The 27,730-nt window shown below is 46.1% G+C and overlaps 1 protein-coding gene across 12 annotated transcripts in view; it reads left to right on the top strand.

Annotated features, from left to right (window-relative positions):
• si:ch211-200p22.4 (phosphatidylinositol-binding clathrin assembly protein) overlaps positions 1-27,730 on the top strand; it is a 176,464-nt gene that overhangs the window by 129,327 nt on the left and 19,407 nt on the right. For 8 of the 12 annotated variants that reach the window (XM_038775660.1, XM_038775658.1, XM_038775653.1 and 5 more), the window contains 4 exons: positions 9,667-9,750; positions 11,266-11,331; positions 14,772-14,882; positions 19,163-19,300. In XM_038775660.1, the coding sequence (XP_038631588.1) occupies positions 9,667-9,750; positions 11,266-11,331; positions 14,772-14,882; positions 19,163-19,300 (399 nt within the window). The remainder of the gene's footprint in view (positions 1-9,666; positions 9,751-11,265; positions 11,332-14,771; positions 14,883-19,162; positions 19,301-27,730) is intronic. The other 4 variants (XM_038775656.1, XM_038775664.1, XM_038775661.1 and 1 more) reach the window with 2 other exon arrangements.

The following is a 27,730-nucleotide window of genomic DNA, read 5'->3' as shown; positions in this document are numbered from 1 at the left end:
AGTATTTGCCTAAAGAAATTTGTACTGTTCTCTAACATTTGAGGAAGGTTTTGTCATTTCAAGACAGCAAATGTGACGATTTCTGCATGAGAATGACACAAATTCGCTTTGGTATTTAGTTAAGCTTGGTGATGGGTGTGTCCTTTCTGAATATGTATTTTTAACCCTGAGGAAAGGACCATAAAATCTAACTGAATCTGCTTGGCCAAATCCAGCGGACCTTTCAACTTTCTCGAGAAATACCACCGTTATTTCATCTAAGGAGTTGCCATGTTTGAGCATATAAAAAAAACGTCTGATCAGTTTTGAAATCTACTGAGAAGTTTATATCAGTTGTTTGAAAGTAATTTCAACGCTGAATTAATACAGTCCAAAATTAAATTGGAGACTTCTGCCGATGTGTCTAAGTTTGTGTCTACTCTATGCTCAAGTTCAATTGCACTTTTGTAGAATGAGTACCAGTGCAAGAAACCGGTTAGAAGCTTGACCAAAAGTGCCGATATTCAACAACAGTGTGTTTCCATGTGTGTGCGCACACTTAGTGGCTCCTCAGCAGGTCATCCCATATGTAGAACAACTAATGTTTAGGGTTTTGGGTTTTCTTCTTTGCCTCCATTTACCTCTTTCCCTCTTTCTACCTGCCAAAACTTGAATGTCTCACGTTTGGTGTTAAGTTTGCTTGAGTGGACTTCCGGTGGTGACCATGAGCTGAGCGTTTGCACGAAAAGTGGCTCTCTTGGGAACTTCTTACTAGGCCCTTTTAACCCGTCAAACAGATACAAAATACCACTAAATTCCCACTCCACCCAGCCTCACTCCTAACTAACACTCAACTGACCGAAATGCCATTGAACCAGCCGAAGAGCCGAAAAACAACAAAAGTCGGGAAAGGAAGACCCCCAAACTCAGAACAAGGTGACACAAAAGGCGAAACAGCGGAGCATGGGGATCCACCAGGGTTGCCAACACAAACTCTGGCCCACCCGTTGATGAAGCTTCTCTCGATAGAGCTCCAGAAACGGAGACTCCATAAGAGAGGACCTTGTGTCAGCCATGAGGTCGGCAATAGAAATCGCAATGAGGCAAAAGAGGCAACAGACGGAATGGAGCAGAGACTGGGACCCAGGAAGTGGCGGTGCTGGAGAAAGTGGCCACTGACCAGAGTGAGCAGATCTCCTCGCTCGAAGCCAAAGTAGCAACGTTGGTAACAATGCAAAATGCGATCATGGGGAAAGTTGACCATCAGGACAGGCTTGATCGCCAGAATCTGAGAGTTGTCGGGCTACCCGAAGGCGCAGAGGGCAGGAATCTGACGGAATATGTTGGATGGATGCTCATGAAACTGGTAGGAGTGGAAGACTTCGCCAAACCCCCAGAAGTTGACCGGGCCCACAGGTCACTCTGGAAAAAGCCCAAATCAGGAAGCACCACAGGCGATCATCGCGAAACTGCATGGATTTTAGGAAATAACTGGTTCTTAATTGGGCGAGGAGCATACAGTCATGTATGTGGGAAGGGCACAGAATCCGGATCTACCAAGACATTGGAGCCGACCTGGCCATGCGCGGGGCAGAGTTTAACGAGACCAAAGCAGCACTATTTAAAAGTAAGGTGTGGTTTGTGACAATATGGATATTGTACGGTAAATAAAGGGTTAACAATTTTATATAAATGCATCTAACCACCAGATGGTGATGAAGAGCAGTCACGTAGATCACATGATGCCCTTGATTCTGGGAGTAGGTGATTGGGGGATAGAGTAGTCATGTGTTTAGGCGATCTATAGATAGAATTATAGTTTAGCTTATTTAGCCATCTTTGTATCTTAGCAAGATGATCAAACCTAGTTATAAGTAGTGTTAATAAATTCGCTTTGTTAATCAATACAGCTTGATGTTCTTTGTTGAACACTACACATCAACGCCATCCTTATCTAGAAAGCAAAGAACATCACACAATTTAGCATGCTGTACCCGGCGAGACTATTGGTCACATTCAACAACAAAGAATCTCCTTTTAACGCATCGGAGGAAGCAAACCAGTTCCTTTAACCTACATGATCTAAGGGGGCTGCTCCCAAGGGGGGAGCCTGCACACTGGTGAGCAGACTAGTGTATGGGAATAAAAAGAGGGAAAGAGACTAAGATGCATCTCCCAAGGGGAGGAAGCGCCTGACCGAAGGGGAGGGGGGGGCCAAAATAGCAATTCGGGTTGAGCAATGGGGCAGGGCAAGGGAGATGGGGAAGAAGCAATAGGGTTACAGGGAAAGGGAAGAGGGGATTGCTAAGGCAGATGAACTCTGGATGAGGAGGGGAGTAGAATGCTGGTTACAACAGGTCGCACATGGAGGCGGCTGGAAAGTGGAAGGCGATGGTGGCCATCTTGGATGGCCCATGAATAAAGGGAAACTGTGGCGTGCAGGGGCACATCCACGAGGTGGGGTACAGAAATCCCCAATCAGAATCAGACACCTGGAAGAGAGGGGGCTTAACGGCTCGAAGATCCAGAATCTAAAAAGTCTCTTGAGGGTTGATATAATCTTCCTTTAAGAGACACACCTGAGGAAGTAGGGCCGACTGAGGGTAAGTAAAAGCTGGGTGGAACGGACATACCAGACAGGCTTTGGCACAAGGACGAGGGGGGTGACCACACGGTTCAACAAAAAGACAGCCTTTACAATGACAAACTCAGTGGCGGACCCAGGGGGACGATACGTGATTGTTAGCAGGATCCTGGAAGGAACACCGGTGGTTCTTGTACACCTATACGCCCCTGACTGGGACAATGCCAACTTCATTAAAAATGCAATGGTAGAGATCCCTGACTAACTCCTACCAGTTCATCATGGGAGGGAGACTTAACTGTGTACAGGACCCCAAAACGACAGGTCCAGCCCAGATCAGGGGAAAAATAGGGGATGGCAAAGGAATTAAACACCTTTTTATGGAGCAGATTGGGGGGGTGGACACGTGGAAGGTCAATCATCCGAGGGAGAAGTATTAATCTTGGACCACACGTGACACTATTTGGATGTGAGGCTGGAGACTGGCTGGGCCCAGTGTCCCCATGGAGGCTGGACACTGCAATCCTCGCCTACGAGGCGTTTTGGGAAAAAGAAAATGTCACAAGCCATCGACGAGTAGGTAACCTGCAACCAGAATGGGAGGTCTCACCTTCCCAATTCTGGGAGAAACTGAAGGGGGGAAATAATAGCATACAGAACTCCCAAGGACAGGAACGAAAGGCAGCTGGGCAATGGCTGATCGACTCCCATGTTGGAAGTGGATCAATGGTACTCCTTGGCCCTGACCGTGGAGCTGCTGATGGAGAGGAATTTGACCTATCCACTGGGAAAACAGTGAACCAGCTTCACCAGACAGATCTTTTATGAGCATGGAGACAAAGCCAGCTGCCTACTGGCACACCAGCTGAGAAAGCAGGCAGTCATGAGGGAGATGGCACAGGTGAGGGATGTGAACGGCAGGCTTCATAGCACCAAATAAGATCAGCAAGGCCTTTGCTATCTCTAGGGACTGTGCCAGAGGGGAACATGAAGATGAAAGTTTCTCGACGAGCTGGACATACCAGGGGTAGGAAAAAAAACTGACTGGAAGCATCACTAGGACTGGGGAGGTCATGGAGAGCATCATGCAGTCAGAGAAGGCCCCAGGTCCGGACCGATTCCCGGTGGACGTAAAGAAAGGTTACGGCAGCACTGGCCCCGCACCTGTGGGAGACGTTCAATGACTCGCTGTTGACAGGGGTCCTGCTGCCCATGTTGGCACAGGCCTCAATATCGTGATCCCAAAAAAAGGCAACGGCCCAACAGAATGCAGATCATACAGACCCATCTCACTCTTGAACAGTGACGCCAAAATCCTGGTGACGGCTCTGGTGTAGTGACTGAAGAGTTGCTTGCCAGAAGTAGTCGCGGAGGACCAGACAGGATTTGTCACGGGCAGACAGCTAATGGCAAGCATCAGGCACCTGCTGAGCGTGATTATGATCCCACCCAGGGAGGAGACACCAGAAGTCATCATTTTCCTAGATGCAGAGTCCCTTGGTATTTGGACCCCCAGATACCGAAAATTAATTCCTGCTAACAGGAATGGTAACCCCCCTAAGTCCCTCTCTAATAATAATCTTTATTGTAACAATTGGCTTACATTAACACTGCAATGAAGTTACTGTGAAAAGCCCCTATTCGCCACATTCCAGCACCTGTTCGGATACACAGGGAGAATTCAGAATGTCCAAATTCCATATCAGCACATCTTTCGGGACTTGTGAAAGGAAACTGGAGCACCAGAGGAAACTCACGCAGACACGGGGAGAACGTACAGACTCCACACACAGTGAACCAAGCCGGGAATCGAACCTGGGGCTGTGAAGCAACAGTGCTAGCATGCTGCCCTATGTGTATGTGTGTGTGTACACCTCCACCCATGTGGCCCAGCCACAAAGTACTCGCTCTTTCCTATATTCAGCTTATAGCCAGAAAAGACCCCAAACCGCTGCAAGATCTCCATAATGTTTCCCACTGAGACCTCCTAATCCTTGACATAAAATAGCAAATCTTCGGTGTATAGCGAGACCCTATGCCACACCCCTCTAGCTATTCCTTTCCAAGCTTTCGAAGTCTTCAGCGCCATAGCTAGTGGCTCTATTGCCAATGCAAATAACAAAGGGGACAGCAGACATCTCTGCCTGGTACACCGGTATAGACAAAAGGGCTCAGAAGTCACTTTGTTAGTGCAAACACTGGCAAATGGGGCCGCATACAATCCATGCTACGAAGCCTGGTCCAAAACCAAATATCTTTAGTATCCAAACACGTAGTCTCACTCTACCCGGTCGAACGCCTTCTCCACAACAAGCGAAACAATGATCTCCAGAACCAGACCCTCCCCAGGGATAAGAACCATATTCTTTTTTTTCAATATAAATTTAGAGTACCCAAATCATTTTTCCAATTAAGGGGCAATTTAGCGTGGCCAATCCACCTACCCTGCACATTTTTGGGTTGTGGGGGCGAAACCCACGCAAACACTGGGAGAATGTGCAAACTCCATACAGACAGTGACCCAGAGCCGGGATCAAACCTGGGACCTTGACGCAGTGAGGCTGCAGGGCTAACCCACTGCGCCACTGTGCTGCCCTAATAAGAACCATATTAAACAACCGTCTCACCTTTGCCGCCAACCTCTGCCCCTTTACGAATCCTGTTGGGTCTTTTCCCACCACCTCCAGGAGATGAGGCTCCAGTCTTAACGCCAACACTTTAGCTAGAAGCTTCGCGCCCACATTTAACAGGCAGATCAGACGATATGACCCGTAGTCTGTGGGGTCTTTATTCTTCAGGAGCAGAGAAATCAACACCTGTCCTAGTAACTGTGGGAAGGTACCTCTCTCCAAGGAATCCCTGAATATCTCCAACAACAGAGGGCCGAGCTGATCTACAAATTTTAAAATAAAATTCCACTGAGAACCATTGGGCCCTCGTGCCTTCACTGACTGCATCAACGTCAGTGACTCCTTGATGATCTCCAACTGCAGTGGAGCATCTAGTTCCTCCCGTAACTGCTTCCCGCACCCTGGGAAACTCCAACTACCAAATAAATTCCACCATACCGCTCTCATCCCGAGGCGGTTTGGACTTTTATAACTCCCCGTAAAAGGCTCTAAATGCCCCATTCACCTTCTGAACCAAAACCGCCCCCCATCCCATACTCTAACCTGGCCAATCTCTCGGCCTCCCGTTTCCTCAGTTGATATGCCAGGAGCTGACTTGCCTTCTGTCCATGCTCGTAAATTGCCTCTTTAGCTTGTCTCAACTGTCCCACTGCCCCATCTGTGGAGATCAAATTGAACTGGATTTGCAGTTTGTTCCTATCCGCTAGTAGTTCTGGGGATGGACTGCTCGCATCTGTGTTCTACCTCTACGATATCCACCAGTTTTTCCCACTCCCTCCTTGACTCCACATCAATATGTGCCTGAAAAGATATAATTTCTCCTCTGATTACTACCATAGTATTGAGGCTGAGACCTCCCCATTATCGTTGTTCAAGATATAATCCAGGATAGCCCTTCAGATTCTGACACACAACCCCAGGTCCGCAAGCAGGCCTACATCTAACCGCCACCCCCGGACTACCTTCAACTCCAGGTCCACGCAATGTAGGGCATGGTCAGAAATTACCACTGCTGAGTACTCCGATTTCTTCACCCCTGCCAACAGCGCTTGGCTCACGACAAAGTAGTAATTCCTGTGGAACAATTATGTACTGAGGAGAAAAACAAAAGCTCTTTCTCCGCCAGCTGCCCGAACCTCCAGGATCTGTCCCCCACCACCCCCTGTTTTCTCCATAAATGCAATTAACGCCTTCACCATACTTCCCACCCTCCAGACCAACGACCTTGGCTTTTGAGTGGTCCATCATCATTTCTTTTACATGCCTCATAAATCGCTTATCCATATCCCCACTGTACTTCTCCAGTTATTTTGCCATCACTTCTGCCATCATATCCAAGGTGATGGGCACGGCGGTTTCCCCTGCCAAGTTTGCCGAATCTTTAGTCGGGCTCGGTGTGTGTGATTTCCCTTTTCCGCCTTTTCTCAACATCCACTGATCAAACTACGCTTGTTCTGCTGTGCCGTCGGTTTAGAGCCCGAAAATTCCTCAAAGGGCAAAAAAGACCAAGTACAAGGACCTGCGTGGGACCCACCTACAGTGCGAGTTGCTGTTACATGCCCCGCACCGAATGTCCTGGACACTGATCCATAAGTGGAACCTGTCGGGTCTAGTGGAAGATATAAAGAGAAACCTATGGAGGTAGGACTCGCTCCCGCTTTCCCTGGTGGGAAGTGTGCAGACAATAAAAATTAATGTGCTCTACCTATTCCAATCCCTCCAGATCTTCTGCACCAAGTTAGATTAACTAATTGTGGTGTTTGTGTGGGTGGGGGGGGGGAAAAAAACCCAGAATCTGTAAAAGCGACTTACAAAGAAGGAGGAATATGGGGGACATGGCTCTGCCGAGCATCCTGTTCTACCACTGGGCAGCAAATGCAGAAAGGATACAGGGTTAGGTGAGAGCCGGTGGTGGAATGGATGCAGTGAAGGAGTCCTGTGTGGGAATAGCCCTCCGAGCACTGCCCACAACCTCACTCCCATTTCCCCCAGATAAATACGTGAAAACCCGGTGATGGCCACGCTAAGGACCTGGAACTGGCTCAGGCACCATTTCAACCTTGGTGCAATGTCCACTATGGCCCTCATCTTAAAAAAAAAAGTATAAATTTGTCCCGGCAACAATAGACCCCTCCTTCGAAACGTGGAGACAGAACAAAGAAATACTGACGGTAAGGGGCATATATACAGACGGTAGAATAGTGATAACGGCAAATGAATGCAAATGCTGGAATCTGAAACCAAAGAGAAAATGCTCTTTGTAAAAGAGAGTGGTGATCCTTGGGGAACTAACAGAAAAGTTTCAGCTCCCGAAAGGGAACAAGCTCCGTTACCTCTAACTAAAGAACTTCCTCCGCAAGGAGACTGCACACTTCCCCCAGATACATCCTGCTGAACAGACTGCTAGCATCGGAGAATTAGGAGACCGTAACTGTGCCAACGTGTACAGACACATGTTAGAGGAGGTAAGGGCTCTGCTGGACTAGCCACCAGGAAGGAGAGGAAGAGCTAGGCAGAGATTGGGGGGGGGGGGAAGGGGAGACTCTGCGTTGAAGCACTGCAGAGGGCGAACCCCACCTCCTCATGCGCAGGGCTGAGCCTAACGCAGCTAAAGGCAGTGCACAGGGCACACTTGACCAGAATATGCATGAGCGGGTTCTTTCCAGAGGTGGAGGATAAATGTGAACAGTGCCAGGGAGGCCCAGCCAACCACACCCACATGTTCTGGTCCTGCCCTGTCCACCTTTTTTGAAGCCATATCCAGGGTTATGGGAATGAGGATGGAGCCATGCCCGCTGGTGGCGGCTTCGGGGTGTCGGAACAGCCAGAATTCGTTACGGGGAGAGGGGCAAGACACCCTAGCCTTTGCCCTCCTGATTGCCTGCCAGGACTCCTGCTTGGCTGGAGATCAGCAGCAGCACCACCCAAGGCCACAGACCGGCTGTCCAACCTGGAGGAATTCCTTAAATTGGAGAAAATGTAATTTGCCATGGTGGGGGGGGGGATTTTCTGAGGGAGGGGAAAATGCTCATTGATGCTGCCACGGCAACTAATAAGTTACACCTCTGTTGTCTCGATCAATGATCAAGACAATGTGTCCACAGTTAATAGTACAGTTGATGTGACAGGTCATTTGGATTTTACTGTCCATATGCATCATGTTCCTGTTTATGTTTCCTGTGTTTTCGGTTTTGTTATAAATACAAATGAAAATCAATAAAAAATACTTTTATTTTTAAAATGTTTGCTTCAGTGAAGGAAAGTGAAGAACTGTATTTTGCATAACCATTTATTTTTAATTTAAGGTTACTGTGTTAAGCATTCCAGGTTGAATAATGTAATATTCAAATTTGTATATCATTGGTGCATTTTGAATTAACAAGTCCCTGTTACCGCCTGATTTTTGAACTTTACTTCTGAATCAAGTGCAAATTCCGATGCAAGAAAATGTGCTCCGAATAGACATGTAGAGTAATTGTAACATTGTTCAGAATTCAAAACCTTTGGGTATGATCAGAGCAATTTTTCAAGGAGTCAATTAAATAATGGAAACACTTCAAATGTCTTCTCTTAGACATTCCTGATGTTTTCAGTGCAGACAGAATTTGTCTAACACCATGAGGCAAACTGCGAAAGTGGCTGTGTTAAAGCAGCAACAAATTTGATGTTTCTAGGTGTTATCTGGTTTCATCCTTAATATAAAAATCATTTTCAAGATGGTGTAGTGTTATCGGGTCTAACCATAAAATAAAGATATTTAACCAGAAGGTTATCCTTCAGTAGAAGAATGGCTCAATTGTTCGTACTCCTGACTAGTAAGACGCTGAGGGCGGTGTTTTCCCATCCCACCAGCGCCAGATTTTCTGGTGATTAGACTTGAGACTTGCCGAATCTTAAAGCCAACTTCTTCAATAGCTGGTTAGAGTCAGTATACAATACTTTAAAAACATGGCTGACTATAAGGAAATCTAGGAAAATAAAAATAAGATGAAAATTACAGGATTTAATACTGCAACAAATCATTTTGACCTGTTCCTCCAATTCCTTTTTGGTTTTTAAATGTCTAAATATCGGTCACTGCAAATGTAGCGCTGAAGTTTACACTTGTTTTCTAATCTGCATAAATTAGGATTTGAACACTTCAAAGCTTCAGCTGGTGACATGTGAAATTGTGACTCTTGCTTTTTTTTAAAGCAGACTGCAATATTTCACAAACAAATCTGTTTTCAAATATCCTCATAACATACCAAAAACCATATTGGTCAGAACGGCTATGTTTTTTCCATTTAAAAAAAGTCTGTGAACACCAAATGGAAAATGACTTAAAATATAGTTTGTAGAAAAATTATACGAAAAAAGTGTAACATGCTTCATGTGGTCACATTTATATCTATAAAAACACTACCCGGTTAATGGGGTAGTGAAATGGAAGAAATTTTAGTACTACACATAATTTCTGTAACTCTTTTCTAGATGTATTCAACTCTTTTCCTGAACCAAGTCCTGCTTTATCTACAAAAGTTGAACACTTTCCTGAGGTAGACGTCTTTGCTGCAGGTATATAAAATGCATAATCATTGCAGTGCATTGGCATCTAGTTTTGATTGTCAACACTTCGTTATAGAAATAGCACAGAACATGGCCATTTAGCCCATCTATTTTAACTCCACTGCAACCTGGAGTTTTCTATTTTAATGCCTTATACTATTCTCTCAAATTAAATTTTAGAACATCGAAAAACACAGCACAAAACAAGCCCTTCGGCCCACGATGTTGTGCTGAACTTTCGTCCTAGATTAAGAACAAATTAATCTACACCCCATCATTCTACCGTAATCCATGTACCTATCCAATAGCCGCTTGAAGGTCCCGAATGTTTCCGACTCAATTACTTGCACAGGCAGTGCATTCCATGCCCCCACTACTCTCTGGGTAAAGAATCTACCTCTGACATCCCCCTATTTCTTCCACCATTCGCCTTAAATTTATGTCTCCTTGTAATGGTTTGTTCCACCCGGGGGAAAAGCCTCTGACTGTCTATCTATTCCCCTGATCATCTTATAAACCTCTATCAAGTCACCCCTTATCCTTCTCCGTTCTAATGGGAAAAGGCCTAACACCCTCTCCTCCTAAGACCTCCTCTCCATTCCAGGCAACATCCTGGTAAATCTCCTTTGCAACCTTTTCCAAAGCTTCCACATCCTTCCTAAAATGAGGTGACCAGAACTGCACACAGTACTCCAAGTGTGGCCTTACCAAGGTTTTGTACAACTGCATCATCACTTCACGGCTCTTAAATTCAATCCCTCTGCTAATGAACGCGAGCACACCTGAACCAAGTCCTGCTTTATCTACAAAAGTTGAACACTTTCCTGAGGTAGACGTCTTTGCTGCAGGTATATAAAATGCATAATCACAGCTCTATGCACTTGAGTGGCAACTTTCAAAGATCTATGAACATAGACCCCAATTGCCAGTTATTTCACAGAATGAGTTTGTTTTTTAAAAAAACCTTGTTATATTTTTTGAAATACTTTAGAGTAGGCAATTCTTTTTTCCAATTAAGGGGCAATTTAGTGTGGCCAATCCACCTACCCTGCACATCTTTTGGGTTGTGGGGGTGAGACCCACACAGGCACTGGGAAAATGTGCAACTCCACACGGACAGTGACCCAGGGCCGGGATCGAACCCAGGTCCTCAGTGCTGTGAGGCAGCAGTGGTAACCACTGTGCCACCGTGTCATCCCCTACTGGTATTTCTAATGGTCTGTAATTGTGTCAGATCATAATGACTCGACTTTTAAACAAATCACTGTGTGGGGTGTGAATTCTTGCTGGGGTGTGATTAGGTGACAGTATTCCTTAAATGGGCAGATGACATTTATTTGATGAACTATAGAGATAAACTAACTTGTGCATCCTGGTCCCTCGTACCTGAAAATTCAGTCATAACCAGTGCATTTATTGAATTGCCAATGTGAATATGGAAGCTAATGGATGGAATTAGCAGTATTCTACATGTTGGGATTATGCCAAGTTTCATATCTGAACTCCCCTTTTTTTCTGCATCAGATTCTTTCACCTCAAAAGGACCTGCTTCTGTTCCTGAAGTTAAATCTACTCATGATCCATTTCTTGGTGAGTTGCTTCATGATGAGAAGTATGGTTTCTGCTTCTTGATTTCTGCCTTGCACTTGTGTATACGTTTGCTTCCTATTTCTCACATACTCAACCTCCATTGTTTTTCTACTCGTGCATTTGCTTGGACTCTTGCTTGCTTGTGCTCTGGACTAATTTTCTCTCTTTCCTCCTTGTGCAGTCTCTATCTCACTGTTAAAGATGCTCACTTGCATTATCTCTCATGCATGCAGACCCCAACTTTCCCCCTCTTTTTTTTCCCCATGCTGTTCTTTCGGTGGATGGAAAAGTTTCATCCTATCAAGACGAGATGAATGATTGAATGAGGACAGCCATTTAATCTTTCGTGATTCATCTATCAATCCAGAAATATCCTAAAGTCCCCCCTTTTAGCATCAGATTCTAGGGATTTCACTTCTATTGTTCCTGGTTGTCATTCCATATTTTAGCTACTCTGAAAACTTTACTGATCAGTCATAAATCTACCTTCTAATTTGTGCATGTCATCCTGTCTGCACTTGCAGTTTAATTTCAAATAATATTCATAATTCCCTTTTTCTGCACCTTTTGCAATCTTAGTTATGTCTATGCGTTCACTTTTTGAATGCCTCCAGTTCTTCTATCTCAGGGGTGGGCAAACTACGGCCCACGGGCCGCATGCGGCCCGCCAAAGGTCTTTATGCGGCCCACCAAGATCAAGTCATTGAAAAAAAAAATGTATTTTTTTTATTTTTAAATTTTTATTTTTTTTAAATTAAGGTTAATTGGGGGGGGGGGGCTGTTGGGTTACTGGTATAGGGTGGATACGTTGACTTGAGTAGGGTGATCATTGCTCGGCACAACATGTGTTTCATGTGAAGTTTCTACTTTAAAATATTAATTAATAAAAATTAATTGCTTTTTTTTCTTTAAACTGAGTTACTTTGTTTTTCAAATAAATGTGTTTCATGTAAAGTTTCTACTTTAAAATATTAATTAATAAAAATTAATTGCTTTTTGTTTCTTTAAAAATCTTTTATTTTGGCTATTTAAAATATTAATTATTTTACTTAATATACTATGCGGCCCTTTAAAATTGTGAATTTCTGAATGTGGCCCTTGCACAGAAAAGTTTGCCCACCCCTGTTCTATCTCAATGACCAGAAATTAATGCAGTACCTAAAGATATCCTCTGACAAGACTGACAAACTGTTTATAAACAGCTGCCTCTGATTTGCGTTTTACTTGTTGCTACACATCTTAGTATTGACTTGAACAACATATGCAGGACCTGAGACCAGGCTGACTGCAGTTGGTAAATTGTCAAAAATACACAAATCAGGAGAGAAAAGTTACAAGAATCATTATTAAATTGTAAAGAGATATATTTGGGAAGTTCAACGTAGCTGACGTAAGGTTACTAGACTTTAGATGTTTGTGTGTTTGTAATGCAACTCTGGTTCTCAAACCTTTTTGTTGAAGGATCCTTTTTCAAATGGATTAGTAATCACAGATTATCTATTTAAATTATAAAGTATCAATAGAAATATTTGATAGACATAGTAACTGTTAAATGTAATAATCAATCTCTACCATGCTGATACTAGCTCAGCGAATTCTGTCCCAATGTTTGGTGTCAGCAAATTCAGAAGACAGCCAGATGGTTATTGCAATAACTTTGGCTCACCAGCTAGGTATGAAACAACAAACTTTTATTTACAACATACTACCGGAGACACTTGAAGCTTCATGGCTGCCAGTCAGTGTTTGGAATCGATCTGAGGCAAAAACCACACTTGCTAGTGTGAACCCCCACCCTGGTTCCCTGATTGGGTTTTGGGTCATGAGACCCTATTGGCTGATCACCCCTTAATAGAGGGCAGAAGCAACAGTTATTTGCAAAGTAAATATTCCAGCCATTGTCACCTTCTTGCATGCACACTCACCTCTCCATATATGGTGGCTACACTTGCACTAAATCTGCCTCAGGCCACCGCTCATTTGCTCATTTTCTTGATACACCCTATTATTTTTTAAAGTCCCTTCCTCTCAAATCTCTAAATCTTATTCTGCAAACACATGCCTCTGGAAAGGTTTTACAATGCAGCTCTCCCCCACACCCCCACAGGGTCCTGCAGATCTCAGTTTGAAAAACTCCGAAGTAACAAGTACAGATTACTGAATTGAACAGGTTCACTTTTGATCAGATTTGGTTGTTGAAAATTGGCCATAAATCAATGACTGCAGAAACTTACCTTAATAATAATCTTTTAGTGTCACAAGTAGGCTTACATTAACACTGCAATGAAGTTACTGTGAAAATCCCCTAGTCGCCACACGGCACCTGTTCGGGTACACTGAGGAAGAATTCAGAATGTCCAATTCACCTAACAAGCACGTCTTTCGAGACTTGTGGGAGGAAACCAGAGAACCCGGAGGAAACCCACGCTGACACGGTGAGAACGTGCACTCTTCAAAGACAGTGAGCCAAGCCAGGAATCGAACCCAGGTGCCTTGTGCTGTGAAGCAACAGTGTTAACCACTGTGCTACCGTGTCACCCAGAAGTAGCTTGGTTGTGATTTCTCGGCTGCATGTAACCGTTAAGCTTTTCTTACTACGAAATAAAAAGAGAATACAGGAAAAAGGTCAAGCAGCATCATGGAGAGTGCAAGAGAGTAAATGTTCAGGCCAATGATCTTTCATCAGAACGTTTTTCTGGTGATCTAAGATACTTTTGCTCTTTTAGTTATCATGTTACCATTACTGAATATTCCTCCAGTTGGTCAAGTTCAACTGCGACAGATTTGCATTCGTAGCATTAAACTGAAGGTCTCACGTTTTCATCTTTTTTGAAATATTGTATTTGAAATCATCTGTGGACATAACTGGTAGACGACTGTACATTGAAGGAATTACCTGTGTTTCTAGGATTATTTAGGAAAATAATATAGCAGTAGTGACATTTCTTTTAGAAATGAAATTTATTGAATTCCTCCATAAATGAGGGTTTTGTGTTCATGTTGCACTCAGCAATTTTGGCTGATACTTGAGTGTAGTACAGAAAGGAGTGCAAAAGGGAATGCAATGTCACAGATGTTGTCTTTGGATACAACATGCTAATTTGCTGAATACAAAAATAGATTGTGCATCTATTCAAAGAAAGTCAGGAAATTCTCCCTGTGAAGTAATCAATTTGTTTTAAAGTATTTTTGACATCTTCAAAGTGCAGTTGGGCACTGTGTAAAGTCTCTCTCTCTCGGTCGTGATCTCTCCCTCTCCTGGTCGCTCTCTCTTGTTCTCAAGCTCATTCTCGTTCTTTTGCTCTTTCTTTCGCTCATTTTTTTTCTCTCACTCTCACTCTCTCTCTCACTCTCTCTCTCTTCACCTCCCGCGTGTGCCTTCCGGTATTTGTTTTTTTGTTTTATTCTTGATAATGACCGATGTTAAATTCTTGTTCCAGAATTTGCTCCTCAACCAGCCCAACAGATGATGGCTCCATCAACACTGAATGTGGACTTTGACTCCGTGTTTGGATCCAAATCAGGCCTCAGTGATGCCAAGAATGCAAGCGGTAAATGCATAGTGCTAATTTTGCATTACTGGCCCAAATCCTTCATTATATAGTAAATTGAAGCAAGATCATATCGTAAAGCTGTACTCTAGCACAGCCACAAAATATTACAGCCAAACCTTTCAGCCCTATAAAGATATCCTGCATTCTTTTATGGCAAACTGACCTGTCTTTGATTAGCTGATACTTGCGTGTAGAACAGAAGGGAGTGCAAAAGGGAATGCAATGTCACAGGTGTCTTTGTATGCAACATTAAAAACAAGCCTTTTCGGGCTAATTTGCTGAATACAAGAATAGATTGTACATCTATTCAAAGAAAGTCAGGAAATTCTCCCTCTGAAGCAATCAATTTGTTATAAAGGGATTTGAGCCTAGATGTTTGACTGTAGCACCCATTTTTCCTCTTCAGTGGCAAAGTTGTTAGGGTCACCTGTTGTGTTGCAGCTTTCTGGCCTGATGATAGTGGGCTCAAGATTCTGTATTGGGTGCATCTAGAGACCATCTATTCAAGTGCAGGGACCAATTCCAGCAGTTTTTACCTAGCTCATGTATTTTTTGGGGGGGAAATATTTTTTGCCCCACTGCACACACACTATTAACTGAGATTTGATACATTGTAAGTTCTCCAATCTGGAAAGCTTGAGATCAAGGCATTTCTGGGTTTCTGAATTTTCTGGATTATAGGGTAATGTTAGAATGCCTAAACATAAGTATGTGACTGACATAAAACCTGCCTAAGTGATTGATGAGACACAAAAATGTGCAAAACATGGCTGATGTATTAATGTGCAAGTGTCCAGAATAAAATTGAACATAGTCAACAGTTAAGCAATAACATGCCTTATTAACGTCATTTAATAATAATCTCTATTAGCGTCACAAGTAGGCTTACATTAACACTGCAATGAAGTTACTGTCAAAATTCCTTAGTCGCCACACTCCGGCACCTGTTCGGGTACACTGAGGGAGAATTCAGAATGTCCAATTCACCTAACAAGCGCGTCTTTCGAGACTTGTGGGAGGAAGCTGGAGTACCCGGAGGAAACCCATGCAGACACTGGTTGAACGTGCAGACTCCGTATAGACAGTGATCCAAACCGGGAATCGAACCCGGGTCCCTGGGTTGTGAAGCAACAGTGCTAACCACTATGGGCTTATAAATTCCAATGCATCCATAGTATACATTTGAAGAAACTTGAGGTATCTCAAGTTCTTACTTAATCCATACCCTCGTCACCAGTATTTCCTGAATTATTTTCCAATGTGACCCCATTTTAACACCTATGCAGTAACAGTCCCTCTCCCTACATGCGCAGGGCAATCTGTTCTTTTCAATAAGCCCCTCTTCTCCCCTTACTCTCCTCCCCCCCCCCCCCCCCCCCGCAACACGCAAACCGCTATAATTAGGAAACTAACAAGTTTCCCCCTGCCCCAGTCTAGTTGCCAATGCCTGTAATTCAGACTGCTCAGGCTAAAGTAAGGAACGTGTACAACAGGGAGGCAGGAGCAGAAATACGGCAATGTTTGAAGCCACCAGTCACCTTCCTAGCTTGGCCACATGGCCTACGGCCTGGCATCGATCCAGTTGGTCCAGGGCTTTTGCAGCATTGTGAGTGGCAGGTTTGTGAATTGGGGGGAAAAATTTGGTCATTTTTTTTTTCCAGCGTTCTGATTGATTAGGTTACAGTGTAAATGTATACTTCCACTATTCATGGACAATGCTATCTGAGAGTGTGAAAACGGCTTTTTTAGTCTGGAGTTTTATTGCCAGGGTAGCATGGTGGTTAGCATAAATGCTTCACAGCTCCAGGGTCCCAGGTTCGATTCCCGGCTGGGTCACTGTCTGTGTGGAGTCTGCACGTCCTCCCCCTATGTGCGTGGGTTTCCTCCGGGTGTTCCGGTTTCCTCCCACAGTCCAAAGATGTGCGGGTGAGGTGGATTGGTATGCTAAATTGCCCGTAGTGTCCTAATAAAAAGTAAGGTTAAGGGGGGGTTGTTGGGTTACGGGTATAGGGTGGATACGTGGGTTTGAGTAGGGTGATCATGGCTCGGCACAACATCGAGGGCCGAAGGGCCTGTTCTGTGCTGTACTGTTTTATGTACTGTTCTATGAATGCTCCCCTAATTTGCTGTATGGAGCTCTGACACTGATTCAACTTTCTCCTGGCTTTACATGCTACCACTTTGGGCTGATGTCATCTTGCTGAATGGGTAAGGTGGATTTTATTGACTAGTTGAGTTTTGGTATCGTATGGGTCCATAACTTCTTCGGAGTGGCAATCGGCATTGGATTGCCACTCCATACACACTTAACTGCGCTAAATTATTTCAGTGACTATCTTGTCAACATTCCTGAATCAAGCCGGAGAAGTAAGGACCAAATGCTTTGAGGTTGGAAGTATGAAAATGGTTTTGCAAAAACTTGTGCAAGGTGTTTTTGTCTTTCAGCAATTGCTGAGAGAATTGGGATTGAAGGAGAATAGGTAGGATGTGGGTGTTAAAGGATGTAAGGTGTTTGAGATGGTCTCATTGATGATTAGCACAGGAAGTATTAAGGCAACAGGACAAAATGAAAAGGACATGAATATGGTTGAAGAGGTTAAGAGGGGGCAAAAAGGCCAAAAACAAAACACCAGTTTGTTTAACAGAAATTCAAGTGTTCATTGCACACTTATCACCTTGCATTCATAAATTACCTCCTAACATGCATGTACATCCTATGTATTCAACTTGTTTAGAGCAATACCATGCAAGATCACTTAATCTACTAAACAGTACATAATGTTGGCTTTGATTATTTTGCATCTGTAGCAATTACTTAATGATAGATTTTGCTGACTTGAAAGTGCAACAGATAAGCATTTGACCATTTTCAACCATGGTTAAACAAGAGTAAATTGACCTGGTGTTTATTTAATATTTTAGCAGAGAAACCTGTGCCTATAAATTAATATATAACCTGATTAATGGTGAAGGAAAAAACACTAGAGATGATCAATGAATGAGGAAATGTTGCACACTGATGTGGTCTGGCCAATTTGCAACACCTTTTTCTTCTTAAGTGGACTACTTGATTATTTCCGTCTTTAATGGAAAGTAACCTGCATTTGATTTGCTTACTCCAGTACCAGGTAATTTAAATTATAATAAATTGCCTGCTGGAGAGTAGTATGGCCAGTATATTTGCTATCTGCCCAAAGGTTGAACATATTAATGAATTAGCCCACTTCACACAGGTTAAACAACTGATCAGATTTATATGAAAAAAAATCACAAAATACAATACCGAATAGCACAATGAATCATTTATTGTACATATATTGCTTTGACAGTTTGAGTCGCTTGTTGCATTCTCTCCTGGAAATTCTTGAAAGGCAACCTCTGAAAATATGCAAGTTGCTTATTATTTTTCTTCATCCCTGATAAATGGAACAGTACAATGAACTTTAATACATTAATTTTGCATTTATGCGTGGGGAAATCGTGATTTAGTGGTAATATCACTGTTCTTGTAATCCAGAGACCCAGGCTAATGTTTTGCGGATAAGGATTCACATCCCACCACAGCAGCTGGTTGTATTAAAATTCAGTTAATTTTTTTTAAATATGGAATTGAAAGCTAGTCTCAGTAATTGTAACCATGAAAGTATCATTCTCAATTGTTGTAAAACCCATTTTGTTCATTAATGTCCTTTAGGGAAGGAAATCCCCATCCTTGCCTGATCTGGCTTTCACGTGACCCCAGACCCATAGCAATATGGTTGACTCTTAATTGTACTCGAGGACAATTAGGAATACGCAGCAAATGCCAGCGCCGTCGACATCCTTTGAACAAATAAAATTCCTTTTATTGAGGAGATCCAAAAAAAAATTACATCTTGATAGAATAACAGTTTGAGAGTTTCAATCCATGAAAATTGTAATTAGTTTGCTGAATATTGAAAATATTAGTATTCTACTCATTTTCTCCACCAAAAATGCTTTTTACCTTGGCCCAATCCAATTCCTGTACCTAGCATAGAAAAACAGTTTTGAGTAGCAATCTGAGTTTTCAGTAAAACCTTTGGAGTCCATGTAGGTCATATGCTTTCACAGCATACTGTGTTAAATTAATGAAAGCGGTTCAGGTAGAAGTGGTATTGTTTGAGGAATTTGAGTTGAGCCATTGTTTGGAATATATTACATTATCCAGGAGGCTCCTGGAACTTCGAAAGATGCATTGTAGGATTGTACATATGGACTTTGCTTTAACCTTGTTACACCATTACTTTCCTGCTAAGGTTTTGATCAACCAGGTGAAATGCTGATGCCGCAGCCAACTCTCCTTGCCAAAAATGAAACAACAACACCAGTGAGCCAACAAAACAAAAAACTACTAGCAACTGACCTGGATTCATCCCTCGCCAATCTTGTGGGCAGTAAGTACAAGCTAGCCAGACTATGCTATTTGAGAAGAGTTGTGAAGGGCTAGAGATGTGATTGTGTGTAATTCTGTTTCTAAGCTAATTATCCTGTGATTCTTGCTCTTGTTAGGCTGTTGCACCTGGTCCCACAGGAATAATTATTTGAAAACCAAGAGTTTAGAAGTCTTGATTAATGTTCATAAAACTGTGAAAAGCCTCATAGAAGCTTACATATTGGAGATGGTTAAAAATTGTATCCAGTGACTTCTGGTGGCGGCAATGCGGAGCTAAGCCGCACGTTCGGCAGCTCCCGCTTTTGTTTGGACATTCGGGCTCTTTTCGCCCGCAACGGCGCTGTTTCGACTTTTCCCCCGGGGGGAAACACAGCCAGTGTGCCCAGCGGCCGGTGGATGGACTGGACTCACAGTGGATCGATCCAGAAGTCGGTATTACAGAGAAAGGCAAGAGGCAGAAAAAGCAAGATTGTGGCAGGCGGGGAAGCAGCAGCAGCATGGCAGCTATGGGCACGGGAGCAGCAGGAGCTGCTTCATCGCCCCTTCAAGGAGCTCAAAGCTGAGATTTTGGAGCCGTTTAAGGCCTCGCTGGACAAGCTGGTGGCGACTCAGATGGCTCAGGCCAGGGAGATTCGGGAGCTGCGGCACAAGGCTTCGGAGAATGAGGATGAACTTTTGGGCCTGGCAGTGAAAGTGGAGTCGCACGAGGCACTGCACAAGAGGGGTGCCCCTTGTCTCCCTCTTTCTTTGGAACGAAGAAGGGAAGTAGGGGGGCCTGGCGCTGCCCAACCTGTGTGGATATTATTGGGCGGCGAACGTGGCGATGATTCGCAGGTGGGTGACGGAAGGGGAGGGTGACGCATGGAAGAGACTGGAGGTAGCGTCCTGTGCGGGTACGAGTCTGGAGGCCTTGGTGACGGCCCCACTTCCACTCCCCCCGGCAAAGTACTCCACGAGTCCGGTGGTGGTTGCGTCCCTCAAAATCTGGGGACAGTGGAGGCGGCATGGGGGGGGGGGGGGGGGGAGTGAAGGCCTCAGTTTGGGCCCCGATACGGGGCAATCACCGTTTTGCGCCAGGGAGAACGGGTGGGGGATTTGGGAGTTGGCACAGGGCAGGCATCAGACAGTTTGGTCATCTCTTCTTGGATGGGAAGTTTGCGACTCTGGAGTAGCTGGTGGGGAAGTGGAACCTCCCCCCTGGGAACGCTTTTAGGTATATGCAGGTCAGGGACTTTGTCAAGAGGCAGGTGGAGGAGTTTCCGCGGCTGCCGCCGAGGGGGGTGCAGGACAGGGTGCTTTCAGGGACGTGGGTCGGGGAAGGGAAGATCTCGGCTATCTACCAACTGATGCAGGAGGAGGAGGAGGCCTCAGTAGATGAGCTCAAAGCGAAATGGGAGGAAGAGCTAGGGGAAGAGATTGAGGATGGGACGCGGTCGGACGCCCTAGAGAGGGTGAATTCCTCCTCTTGCGCTCAGCTGAAGGTGTTGCACAGGGCTCACATGACGGGGGCAAGGATGAGCTAGTTTTTCGGAGGGGAAGACAGGTGTGGGAGGTGTTCGGGTGGCCCGGCAAACCACACCCATATGTTTTGGGCATGTCTGGCTCTGGAGGGGTTTTGGAAGGGGGTGGCGGGGATTTTGTCGGAAGTGGTTGGGTCTAGGGTCAGGCCGGGCTGGGGCTCGCGATCTTTGGGGTAGCTTCGGAGCCGGGAGTGCAGGAGGCGAGAGAGGCCGGCATTCTGGCCTTTGCGTCTCTAGTAGCCCGGCGCAGGATTCTGTTACAGTGGAGGGATACGTGGCGCCCGAGTTCAGAGACCTGGGTCAACGACATGGCTGGGTTCATCAAGTTGGAGAGGATGAAATTTCCCCTGAAGGGGTCGGTACAGGGGTTCTTTCGGAGGTGGCAGCCCTTTCTCGATTTTCTGGCGAAGGGGTAGAGTGGCCGGTCTCGGCAGCAACCGGGGGGTTGGGGGGGTTTGTTTTTGCGGCAGCGGGTTTGTTATGTTATTTTCTTGTATTGCTATTTGTTATTATTTATTTTTGGGGGGAGAGTTCTTTTCTTGTTTTGGTGTAGAAACACGCCTTGTTTGTTTTAAATAACGGGGGGAAAGTTTGTTATTGTTATTAAAAAACTTGAATAAAAATTATATTTTAAAAAAAAAGAAATTGTATCCAGTTTACCCCCCCCCCCCCCCATCTCAATCAGAAATCAATTTTTCTGCATTGAAACTGCTCTTCTGTGTTTTAAATAAAATTATTATATTGGCAAGTGTGTCGAGATGGATTCAGATCCCCAGGGTTTGACTAATTCGACAGGGACCTTGGGAAGGGGATGATGAGATTTATAACTGAGTAGTGGTAAGCCCCAATTTGAACCCAGTTAGGTTTTTTTTGTATACATGTTTAATGAGTACATATTCAGCAATTTAAAAAAAAATATCTTTTAAGCTGAAATGTGCTGCAGCAGGACATCTAATAGTTTCTTTGTTAGTTAAACTTGCCATTGTGCGTTAAGGTCTTTAATTTTTATGCTGGGCAAATTGCTGAAAGTGTAAAATGATCGGTTTTCTGGGCCCAGAGTGAAAAAGCAAGCAACTGTGTATCTCTTGAACCAAGTTGAAGGTGATTAACAGCACAAAGATCGAGTAGGGAAGTGTAAATTAGAGGAGGTGAATTCAATGGCAAATCCGGGACAGAACAAGAAATAGAGACGGAAAGAATTAAATAAGACGGAAGTTTACATTTTTTTTTTAAAATAATTTTTATTGAAAAATTTTGAATTTATACAACACCATAAACCATACTAAAATACCAAGAATAACAATAATGACAACAATCATGAACCTTCGCCCCTCCTCAATGTACAACCCAACATATTAACAACAACTTAAATTAACACAATGTTAAGTTACATAACCGTAGCGGAAAACAAAATAGAAACTATAGTAAAGAACCCCCACCCCCCCGGGTTGCTGCTGCTATTGACCAAGATACCTATCTTTGAGCCAGGAAGTCCAGAAAAGGCTGCCACCCTTTATAGAACCCTTGTACTGATCTTCTCAGGGCAAATTTGACCCTTTCCAACTTTATAAATTCCGCCATGTCATTGACCCAGGTCTCCACACTTGGGGGGCCTCGCATCCTTCCACTGCAGCAAGATTCTCCGCCGGGCTACTAGGGACGCAAAGGCCAGGACACCGGCCTCTTTCGCCTCCTGCACTCCCGGCTCCACCGCAACTCCGAAAATCGCGAGTCGCCACCCTGGTTTGACCCTGGATCCAACCACCCTCGACACCGTCCCCGCCACCCCCTTCCAGAATTCTTCCAGTGCTGGGCATGCCCAGAACATATGGGCATGATTCGCTGGACTCCCCGAACATCTGGTGCACCTGTCCTCACCCCCCAAAGAACCTACTCATCCTAGTCCCGGACATGTGGGCCCGGTGCAGCACCTTAAATTGGATGAGACTAAGCCTCGCACATGAAGAGGAAGAGTTGACTCTCTCCAAGGCATCCGCCCAAGTCCCGTCCTCTATCTGCTCCCCAAGTTCCCCCTCCCATTTAGCCTTCAGCTCCTCCACTGACGACTTCTCCACCTCCTGCATTACCTATAGATGTCAGACACCTTCCCCTCTCCGACCCACACCCCAAAAGCACTCTGTCCATCGTCCCTCGCGAGGGCAGCAAAGGGAATCGCCTAGCAAACGCCTTTACCTGCAAATATCTGAACATGTTCCCTTGGGGAAGCCCAAATTTATCTTCCAGTTCCCCCAGGCCCGCAAACCTCCCGCCAATAAACAGGCCCCTCAATTTACTGATGCCCACCCTTTGCCACCCCCTAAATCCCCCATCCTTGTTCCCTGGGATGAACCGATGATTGCCACCCAATGGAGCCTCCATCGAGCCCCCTGTTTCCCCCCTATGTCGTCTCCACTGTCCCCAGATTCTTAGGGTCGCCGCCACCACCGGGCTCGTGGTAAACCTCTTAGGGGAGAGCGGCAACGGCGCCGTTACCATGGCACCCAGGCTCGTACCTCTACATGACTCCATCTCCATTCTTTTCCACGCCGCCCCTCCCCCCCTCCATCACCCATTTACGCACCATTGACACATTGGCCGCCCAATAGTACCCCAAAAGGTTGGGCAGCGACAGCCCGCCTCTATCCCTCCCTCGCTCCAGGAAAACCCTCTTCACTCTCGGAGTCCCATGTGCCCACACAAAGCTCAAGATACTGCAAGTCACTCTCCTAAAGAAGGCCCTGGGGATGAAGATGGGCAGGCACTGAAAGAGGAACAAGAACCTCGGAAGCACCATCATTTTGACGGACTGCACCCTCCCCGCCAACGACAATGGCAGCATGTCCCACCTCTTGAACTCCTCCTCCATCTGATCTACAAGACTGGTGAAATTATGTTTGTGAAGAGTCCCCCAGTCCCTGGCCACCTGCACCCCCAGGTACCTAAAACTCTCCCCTGCCCGCCTAAGCGGGAACCTACCAATTCCTTCCTCCTGGTCTCCAGGGTGCACCACAAACACCGCACTCTTGCCTAAATTTTATTTATAACCTGAAAAGGTCCCAAACTCAGCTAGCAGCTCCATCACCCCCGGCATCCCTCCCACCGGGTCCGCCACATACAGTAACAGGTCATCGGCATACAACGACACCCTATGTTCCTCCCCACCTCGCACCAAACCTCTCCACCTCTCTGAATCCCTCAACGCCATCTCCAGCGGCTCGATTGCCAATGCAAACAACAAGGGGGACAGGGGGCAACCCTTCCTGGTCCCTCTGTAAAGCCGGAAGTACTCCGACCTCCTCCCATTCGTGGCCACGCACGCCATCAGGGCCTCGTATAGCAGCCTCACCCATCTAATAAACCCTTCACCAAATCCAAACCTCCCCAACATAAGTACCCCCACTCCACTCTATCGAAGGCCTTCTCCGCATCCAGCGCCACCACTATCTCTGCCTCCCCCTCAATCGCCGGCATCATGATGACATTCAACAATCTCCGCACATTCGTGTTCAGCTGCCTTCCCTTCACAAACCCTGTCTGGTCCTCGTGTACAACCCCTGGCACACAGTCCTCTATCCTGGTGGCCAGGATTTTTGCCAGCACCTTGGCATCCACATTGAGGAGAGATATGGGCGTGTATGAACCACACTGCTGGGGGTCCTTGTCCCTCTTTAAGATTAACGAGATCAGCGCCCGCGACATCGTCGGGGGCAAAGTCCCCCCTTCCCACACTTCATTAAGTGTCCGCACCAGCAAGGGGCCCACTAGGTCCACAAACTTTTTATAAAATTCCACCGGGAACCCATCCGGCCCCGGTGCCTTCCCTGACTGCATCTGCCCAATCCCCTTAACTAGCTCCTCCAGCTTAATCGGCGCACCCAACCCCTCCACCTGCTCCTTCGGGAAAGAAAGCCCGTCGAGGAACCTCTCCATTCCCCTCCTCTCCCCCGTTAGCTCCGACCGGTACAATTCCCCGTAAAAGTCCTTGAAGACCTCATTCACCTCTGTCCCCTTCCGCACCACATTCCCACTCTTGTCTCTCACTCCAGCAATTTCCTTAGCCGCATCCGCTTGCGGAGCTGATGAGCCAGCATCCTACTCGCCTTTTCACCGTGGTCGTACACTGCCCCTTGTGCCTTCCTCCACTGTGCTCCGCCTTTCTAGTGGTCAGCAAATCAAATTTAGCCTGCAGGCTGCGTCTCTCCCCCAACAGTCCCTCTTCTGGTGCCTCTGCGTACTTCCTGTCTACCTCCAGCATCTTTCCCACCTGTCTATCCCTCTCGCTCCTCTCCCTCCTCTCCCTGTGTGCCCGGATGGATATCAGCTCCCCACGAATCACTGCCTTCAGGGCTTCCCAGACCACCCCCACCTGAACCTCCCCCCTATCATTCACCTCGAGGTACCCCATAATACTTGCCCGGACCCTCCTACACACCTCCTCTGCCAACAACCCCACATCCAACCGCCACAACAGGCGCTGGTCCCGCACCTCCCCCATCTCCAACTCTATCCACTGCGGAGCGTGGTTGGAGATTGCAATGGCCGAATACTCGGCCTCCTCCACACTCGGAATCAGTCCCCTGGAAGTTTACATTTTTAAGCAACAATGAAAGCTGAAAGAATAAGCCTCCACACTTGTAATCGTTAAGGTAGAGTCATGGTGATTCACAGAAGGAGGCCATTCAGCCATCAAGTCCATGTTGGCTCTCTGCAGAGCAACCCATTTTCCCTTTGAAGTCATTGATTGTGTCTGCTTCAGCTAGCCTGTGAGCAGTGAATTTCAGATCATTACTACTCATTATGTTAAAAGGTCTTTGTCTCATTATGTTATAAAGTTGTTCTTCTCACCTCGCTGCTTCTTCTCACCTCGCTGCTTAATCTAAGTTAAATCAATGTTCCTTGGTCCTTGTACTATAAACTGAAGCAAAACGGCTTTTCTTTGTCTAACTTAGCTAAACCTTTTATGTTCTTACACATCACTATCAGATTTCTCCTTGATCCCATTTGTTCCAAGGAGAACAGCCCCAGCTTCTCCAATCATACCTAGTAGATAAGTCCCTCATCCCAAGAATTGTTTGCTAAATCTCTTCTGCATCCTCCCAAGAAACTTACATCATTTCTAAAGTGTGGTGATCAGAACTGGACTCAGTGGTCCAGTGGTGGCTTCGCTTTCGGAAGATTGAGCATAACTCTCCTGCTTTTGGACTCAATACTTCTAATTATGAAACTCGAGATCCCATGAACTTTGCTAACTACTTTTTCAATGGCTTCCGGAGGCGGCCATGGTGTGAGTGGTCGCACATTGGTGGCTCCCGCTCGTGTTTTTTTCTGACCTTTTCACCGGTTAACGTGTGGATTGTGAGGAGGCAAAAAGGTGCAGGAGATTTAGTAGGAGAGAGTGACCCACTGGTGTATCGAGCTAAGGGCCAGAGCGGTTGCAAAAGAGGGGAACAGAGTGCAAAAGTTGTTGCGGTGTCTGCAACGCATGTGGAGATGGAGGAGGGTCAGGGAGTGGTCCTGTTGGCTCATTGGTCAGCAGAGCAGCTGGTGGGTTTCCTGAACAGGAAGTTCACCCAGCAACACAAGGAAAATCTGGAAGACCTGGGGCGGAATTCTCCCCCTCCACACAAGGTGGGAGAATCGCTGGGGCGCCGCATGAGTCTCGCCACGCCGCCCCGGCACCCGCACGCGATTCTCCCACCCCCCCAAACCGGCACGGCGAGATTTACGCTCCTAGCCCCCCGGGGGTGGGAGAATAGGGGGCGAGGAGCGGCCTCCTACGCTGGAGTGAAACGCTCCGGTTTTCACTCCGGCGTCGGGACTGAGTCTCCCGATGGGAGAATTTTGCCCCTGGTCCGAGCAGTAGAAGTGTTGATTGACCGCGTGGAGGTGAGGCTTGAGGCCCAGGATCAGGTGATCCAGAAGATGGAGGAGGTGGCGGGGGAACACGAGGAGCTGTTTGTCTCTAAGGCAGCAGAGATGGGGCTGATGCAGGGTCCGCAGAGGCGGCTCCAGGAGAAAGTCGAAGACTTGGAGAACCTGAATGTTAGGATTGTGGGCCTACCGGAGGGAAGTGAGGGAGCCGGTGCTGATGCGTATGTGGGGAAGATGCTGGAGAAGCTGCTCGGGGAGGGTGCATTTGCACGACCTCTGGAGGTGGCTCGAGCGCATAGGGCACTAATGAGGAAGCCCTAAGGGAACAAGCCACTGAGGGTGATGGTGGTGCGTTTGCACCGTTTCCTGGACAAGGAGAGGATCATGAGTTGGGCGAGGCAGACTAGGCGCTGCACCTGGGAGGGCAGTGAACTTCGAATATATCAGGACCTGTGTGCAGAGGTGGTAAGAGGAGAGCGAGTTTCAATAAGGCCAAAGGGGCCCTCTTCAAGAAGGGAGTGAAGCTTAGGATGCTGTACCCGGCAGGCCTGTGGGTGACTTAGGAATGCCAGGAGCTATACTTTGGGACGTCGGAGGAGGCAATTAAATTTTTCAGAGACAATGGACTGGCAGGAGAAGGTGGACATTGAACTTTGGTGGAGATGCTTTGGCGCTGTGTTTAAGTTGTTTTGGGCCATTGATCGGCTTCAGGTTTGTTTTTGTTCTTTGTTGGAAGGTGGGGGGGGGGGGGTTGATATCTTTGATTGGGATTGGGGAGGGGTTGTTTTTGTTTGCACTATGAAATGAAAATCGCTTATTGTCACGAGTAGGCTTCAATTAAGTTACTGTGAAAAGCCCCTAGTCGCCACATTCCAGCGCCTGTTCGGGGAGGCTGGTACGGGAATTGAACCGTGCTGCTGGCCTGCCTTGGTCTGCTTTCAAAGCCAGCGATTTAGCCCTGTGCTAAATCTGCCCCTTCTCCTGCCACAGCTGGTGGAATTCAAATCTGATTAAAAAGCAAGTTTATGGATGACCACAAA

This window comes from Scyliorhinus canicula, chromosome 17 (assembly GCF_902713615.1).
Source record: "Scyliorhinus canicula chromosome 17, sScyCan1.1, whole genome shotgun sequence".
Classification (NCBI taxonomy): Eukaryota; Metazoa; Chordata; class Chondrichthyes; order Carcharhiniformes; family Scyliorhinidae; genus Scyliorhinus; species Scyliorhinus canicula.
The sequence above is the reverse complement of the archived record's forward strand: the minus strand, read 5'-3'. Positions and strand labels throughout refer to the sequence as shown.